General features: G+C 38.8%; 1 protein-coding gene across 1 annotated transcript; it reads left to right on the forward strand.

The window, feature by feature from the left end:
* The first annotated feature begins 834 nt into the window (after nucleotides 1–834).
* Nucleotides 835–5,831, forward strand: LOC139467143 (protein kinase C-binding protein NELL2-like). The gene is made up of 5 exons (XM_071248862.1): nucleotides 835–925; nucleotides 1,340–1,483; nucleotides 1,829–1,966; nucleotides 3,852–3,968; nucleotides 5,761–5,831. Exons 1-5 carry the CDS (start codon nucleotides 835–837, stop codon nucleotides 5,829–5,831), a joined length of 561 nt encoding a protein of 186 aa, XP_071104963.1.
* Nucleotides 5,832–6,300: the final 469 nt, after the last annotated feature.

Raw genomic sequence — 6,300 nt, forward strand, 5'->3', positions numbered from 1 at the left:
GCGTTCGAATCCCGGTTCGAATCCCGATTCGCCCCGATTATGTTTCTGGGTTTGTCAGCACCACCCCCGTGCTCGTGGGTTTCACCGAAGTGGTAAACGTCTCAGGCCTGCATCACTTCGGGCTTTCCTCCCACATTAAGCTGACACGCCGCGATATAACTGGAATACTGTTAAAAGCGGCGTTAAACCCAACTCACTCACTCACCCACACTTTGCATATAACAAACATTACCCAAAGTGCTTTGTTACTTTTTCCAGTCTTCAAGGAAAGCTTTTTCCTGCAGCAGTATCGGTTTTTCATATGTGGTTCATTTTTCGTTTCTTCCCTGGTTTGCAGGTAACAGAGCGTAGCGTCTTATGGTTACCATGTCCAGGTCGGCAACAAATAGTTTAAACAAGAGAGAAAGATTGTGGAAAGTAAGAGAAAGTTGTATTCAGCTTGAACCTGTGTCTGGATTGAAGACTTACATGTGCAGGGCAGTCACGTTGGATTACACAGTTGAATATACAGAGAGGATATCTGATCAACATAATAATTTGTTTCCTTACTCATCTGCGTCTGTTTCTTGTGATCTCCTTGTTGAAAGAAAGTATATAATGTGCAACAAATAACATTACTTGTAACTGTGTAAAAAGTATGACTTTTGCGTAATTGGGTAACAACTGACAAGTGTAGTTTTGTCAAGATAAGAAGTTATAGTTAATCTACATGTCAACACAAAACGGAATGTTGAAAACAGCAAGCTGTAACACAGAGTCTCAGTTTTTATTTTGTCTCACCCGTTGCCAGTAAGCATGCATGACGCTGGTCTCTATGACTACATCATGGTATAAATGGACAAAGGCGCAGTAAACATTACAGAGTGGTCAGAGAAGGGGAAGAACATGTTGCTGTTCAGAGTTCCACCCTATTTACCTTTACTGGGTAAGTTGACAGTCACGAAAGCCGTTTCCTTTTTTAAAGTGTAATGATTATTTTAACGTTAAATACAAAGAAGTAATATGGATTACAATTACATAAAATATTCATTAAGTAATGTGCATTTATGACTAAAATTATCTACTGGTAGGAATACAAATTTGGAAATATTTCTTAAATCTAAATAACACATGTATATAATGTGACAGTTTCATATGAACACGCAAATACACTAATATAGGAAACGTCACACATTATCTCTTTTCTTAGTGTTAACATGCTGGACAGTTTAACCTGGCGTCTATGAAGTATTCACAACTGACGATGAAAATTGTGAATATATTCAGCATTCAGCAACATTATTAAACATAATAAAACAAAAATAAAACGTGTCATTTCACTCTTTGTGCCCCTTCTTAGTTTTAACATGCTGGGCAGTTCTCCATGGCGTCTCTGGGGCGTGCTCGAATAACGATGATTGCAAGCATTCAGGCAAATGCGACACACCCAAAAAAATATGTAACTGTACCGGTACTGGGTATGATGGTGACAACTGTGAAAAAGGTAAATGTGTTTCCAGTATTTAATTCTACAACATAATCTATTACTTTTAGCTAGAAATGTAAACATGTGATGATATGATAAATTAGTGAATGAGTGTGAATCTAGTATTTTACAGTTATAATAACATCAAAATGCATTTGTTGTTACACTAGATATCGATAAATGTACAGCCACTGATGTGTTTGACTTTCTCACGTTGTTCACGTAGTCCGACATGTCTACAATTTAAGTTCCAGGAAATGAAATTGCGATTGTCTGTTTGTTTGTTTTTCTCTTTACTGTGATAATACACACAAGTATTTTTTCCGCATCGTATCAGAGGACAGATCTTTTCTTTTCATTTAGACATTGATGAGTGCGTCCCAAGTGCTCACAGCTGTGATACAAACGCCGACTGCACAAACACGGAAGGATCCTTCACCTGCACATGCAAGTCTGACTATGTTGGAGATGGAGAGACTTGCACAGGAAAATATATATTCAGTGTTTGACTTTCTGATATTGTTGTATAGAAATCCTATTTGTCTACCATTGATGATCCCAGAAACGAAACTGCGTTGTGCCATGCAAATGTGTATCGCTGAACGACGGAATGAAAATGGAACGAAACTTTCGTCTAAATACAGAACCAAAATGTTTCAATTGTAGTTCGAACATTCTTCCGTTTGTACATTTCTTCATCAACACAATTTCGAGAAAAGTTATAAACATATATAATCTTTCTGTACCATCGTATCTGTTATTTAGATATGACAACAGAGTGGACCAGAGATTCGTTATAACAGATGGTGCGTGACAGTCACTGAACAGACATGTCTGATAAATATATAAATATATAAAATTGAGGTTTTACTTTACGTTTTCATAGCGAATTCCATACATTACGAATTTACGTCGACCACATTCTCTTAATCGAGGTCGTTACCGGCCGAGGTTGGCAGATAAATTATTCTCTTGAAAGATGTGTTTGGAACTTTCTCTGATATATCTGTGTTACAATAACCCCAGCTTTTTTATCCAAAGTAAAAACTGGTGCGATCACACTGTCGAATAGCTGTGATTGGTAATGTTCTGCATCTCATGTGTAGTATGTGCATAATTAAACACACGTTTTCAGTTTGACTCCATACTACTTGTAAACTCTGTGAAGAAGAGTTCTAAATATTTTGTAACTTGAAACGTTGTATATTTCAAGTCCTCTGTAGTACCACTTTTTAGTCCCTATGCGGTCCTCAATTTCTAACTTGGCTAAATCCAATATCGTGAAGATCTGGGTTAGAATTGGTCTTCAGCAACTCATGCTTGTCGTAAGAGGCGACTAACGGAATCGGGTGGTCACGCTCGCTGACTTGGTTGAAACATGTCATCGTATCCCATTTGCGTGGATCGATGCTCATGCTATTAGTCACTAGATTGTCTGGTCCAGATTCGATTATTTACAAACCGCTGTCATATAGCTAAGTGCGGCGTAAAAAACAAACAAGCAACAACTAAATGCAATATCAGTCCCTATTTAAAAGAAAGTTTATTGAGCGTCAGTTTGGTGCTGTAATCGTCCAACATAATTTGCAGAGTTAGCAATATCATCGGCATCTAATAATTAGCAGGTATTTGGGACTTCTTCTGATACAAATGTACCTCTGCACCGGCAAGCGTTCATTTGTGCTATTAGCTCCTTGATATTGAATATACAGCCTCCATGGTCTAGTGGTAGAGCGTCCGCCCGGAGAGCGGGAGGTCCGGGGTTCAATCCCCCGCCACGTCATACCAAAAGACGTTAAAAGATAGTACTTGTTGTTACCCTGTTTGGCGATCGGCATGAAGGGGCTAAAACAAGGACTGGTCGGCTCGGAGTCAGTATACTGTGTCTGAGTGGGGTATTCATGATAAACTGCGGCATTGTATCTCAGTGAGCTAGCACTATAAATCGGCACCAGTCCGGTCTAGTACAAGCAGCCACACACTCACACACACACACACACACGTGCATGCACGTCGCTATATAAGTGCAATAATCTTGGACGCACCGTTAAACCCCATTTCACCTCACCTCATCTGATATAGAATGAGAATAGAATTGGACAAACCATCCATGGCTGTACCCACACCACACGAAGGGACAGTATTTCCCAAATTTATGCATGTTAGGAAATGCACGTATAATCGTATGAGCCACGTATCATTCATCCGCCACATTTGCACAGATTACACAGGTCTTGAAATATATGAACATTCAAGTTAAAAAACCGCTCCTGTTCCATTGCATTACTCGATTACTTGATTATTACATTCGCTTGATGTCATAATTTGCCTCATCAACAACTATCAATCTGAGATGAGAACAATTATTTTTCTCCTCATTTTCCAGAGGGTGTGTGTTCTGAGGGAGGGACAGAATGCATCAATGGAGGAGCATGTGATACAAGCAGCACTCCTACCAAGTGTAAATGTGCGGACGGTTACACAGGAGACACCTGTCAGAATGGTGGGGAAACATTTATTTAAAAACATGTTCATGTAAATATTTCAAAAAGCGTCATAAAGCTCTTGCTCAAAAGTTGCTTGATCAGGGTTACAACATCCACGACCTCAGGAAAGCGTTTTAGGGAAGACAATATTATGTGGAGGAAATTTACAAATTTGACGCCTCAATGACCTATATGATGTCCGATGCAATTCCCTTTTTTCATTGCATGGATGGTGCCATCGATGGGGCAAGGTGTCTGGTCCAGACTCGATTATATACAGACCGCCGTCATATAGCTGGAATATTGCTGAGTACGGCGTAAAACAACAAAGCAAGCAACCAACCAATTGCGTGGATCTATGCTAAGGATAACAATCACTGGATTGTTTGGTTCAGACTCGATTACTTACAGACCGCTGTGATATAGCTGGAATATTGCTCAGTGCGGCGTAAAACAACAAACCAAGCGACCAACCAATTGCGTGGATCGATGCTCATGATGTCTATCACTGGATTGTCTGGGCCAGACTCGATTACTTACAGACCGCCGTCATATTGCTGAGTGCGGCGTTAAACAACAAACCAAACCAAAATACATCATGAGCATGTGTATAAGAATCACACGAAAAGGTGAGCGAATCCTGCCCCAGCGATGGAACTCGTCACAAACACATGCAAAAACAAGTAATTTGTTCACCCGAAAACATATGGTACAAGACAATATAGGGAATTGACATTTTGAAAGTTGTACCGAGGCCTAGAATGTTGTAACCTGAATGAAACAACTTCTGAGCAAGAGTCTTATGACGCTCTTGGTCGGAAGAGCATGCTCGATTGTATCTCAAAAGTTGCGAAATGTTAACACCAAAGGCTGGAGCTGCTTGAATATTGATCGATATGAAGGGAAAGTTGACTATTGGAAAGTTGAAATCATCCCTCCTGTCATACAGTCTTGTGGAGAGTGTTTTGTCACTCGGCATCTTTATGTTCAGATCTAAATACGAAACTGTAGTGGCGGTCTCACTGGTCTCCTTTATTTCTAGTTCAGGTGGGTAAATCAGTGGAATGGAATTGGCTATTTGATTTTTACTGAACGGTACAAGATCATCGATACACCTGTAGCTTAAGTTAACACTTGGTTATAGTCGGAAAGATACAATTGACTTTCTTCGGCTTTCTTTGTGTAAACACGGTTATCTTCCGTTGGCATGTTATACTTATTGAAATGGTTTTGTAGCTTAAATTTATATTATCGAACCCAAATTAAATATGTTGAATTTTAGATGTCATAGTGACAATATAATGACAAAATCAAAATACACATATCCCCTCCTGTGATATGTTATATTAAGTGTCTGACACACACCCCTAGCCACAAACGCTGCCTGGGATTTTAAAAACAGAAATATTATTTACATACTGTTATCTGACTAGATCTTTAACCATCTGACTAATGTGATGTGAGAAGATCATCACAGACACACTAAACAGTTGACAAGTTGATTATTTAGTGCAGAAACACAAATGGTTCGTGAGATATACTCTTGAAATGAAGCCTTCATTGATTTGAAAGTAACGTATTATTGTCGTAAATATTCTAAATAGCAAAAGGCACCTGTTTAAATGTAGATTGATCAGGAAATATTATACGCCCTTTGCTTTACGTAAAGGATTCAATGTCTACAATCATTGGAAGTGGGAAATGACGAAAGATGAAAATGGGAAATTTCAGGAAAAATTATAGGTTAAAATTTCATAAATCTGTTCCATAAATGAATTCCCTTTTGTCGGTACACGTTCTCTATTTCAGTTGGAGGTACGGTGAAGATTTCAGCATACCTAATGGCGTTGACTGTTCTCACCCTTTTCGTCATCCTGTGAAATGACCACTCACTGACTGCCGCATCCTGCTTGAACTGCGTTCTTGTTTGACGTGTTGAAATGAAATATGCTGATGGAAAGAAATTAGGGAACAACATTTGGGCGAATCATGGGACATACGGCAATGTTTTCATCACACCAGATACTAAAATGTCACGCATTGAAACGATTTTAATCAAAGAAATTTACTTTTAAGTAAACATTATTTTGCTATAATTACAAGGTTTTGTTATTTTGCTATATGTGTATATGTTTGCTAACATATTTCGTTTTGTTCGAATCAAAGTATGCATTACTTGGTTGTGTTCACTCTCATGTGTTCTATTACCAGAAAATGGTGACATTTGATTCACGTGGAATAATCACTGACTATGTACTGATTGTTATCATCTCACTGTAGGTAAAAAGGCAAAATTCCTCCCCGCATACTTCGGCTACTGATAACATCTTACTGATGACGTGGACCTCT

Source organism: Haliotis cracherodii, unplaced genomic scaffold, assembly GCF_022045235.1.
Source record: "Haliotis cracherodii isolate W230 unplaced genomic scaffold, xgHalCrac1.p SCAF_19, whole genome shotgun sequence".
Classification (NCBI taxonomy): domain Eukaryota; kingdom Metazoa; phylum Mollusca; class Gastropoda; order Lepetellida; family Haliotidae; genus Haliotis; species Haliotis cracherodii.

Excerpts from the sequence above, each read along its gene's own strand:
- LOC139467143 (XM_071248862.1), top strand. The coding sequence starts at position 835 with ATGGACAAAGGCGCAGTAAACATTACAGAGTGGTCAGAGAAGGGGAAG. Across the intron at positions 1,484-1,828 it reads TGGTGACAACTGTGAAAAAG|ACATTGATGAGTGCGTCCCA; the intron begins GTAAATGTGTTT and ends CTTTTCATTTAG. Across the intron at positions 3,969-5,760 it reads AGGAGACACCTGTCAGAATG|TTGGAGGTACGGTGAAGATT; the intron begins GTGGGGAAACAT and ends TCTCTATTTCAG.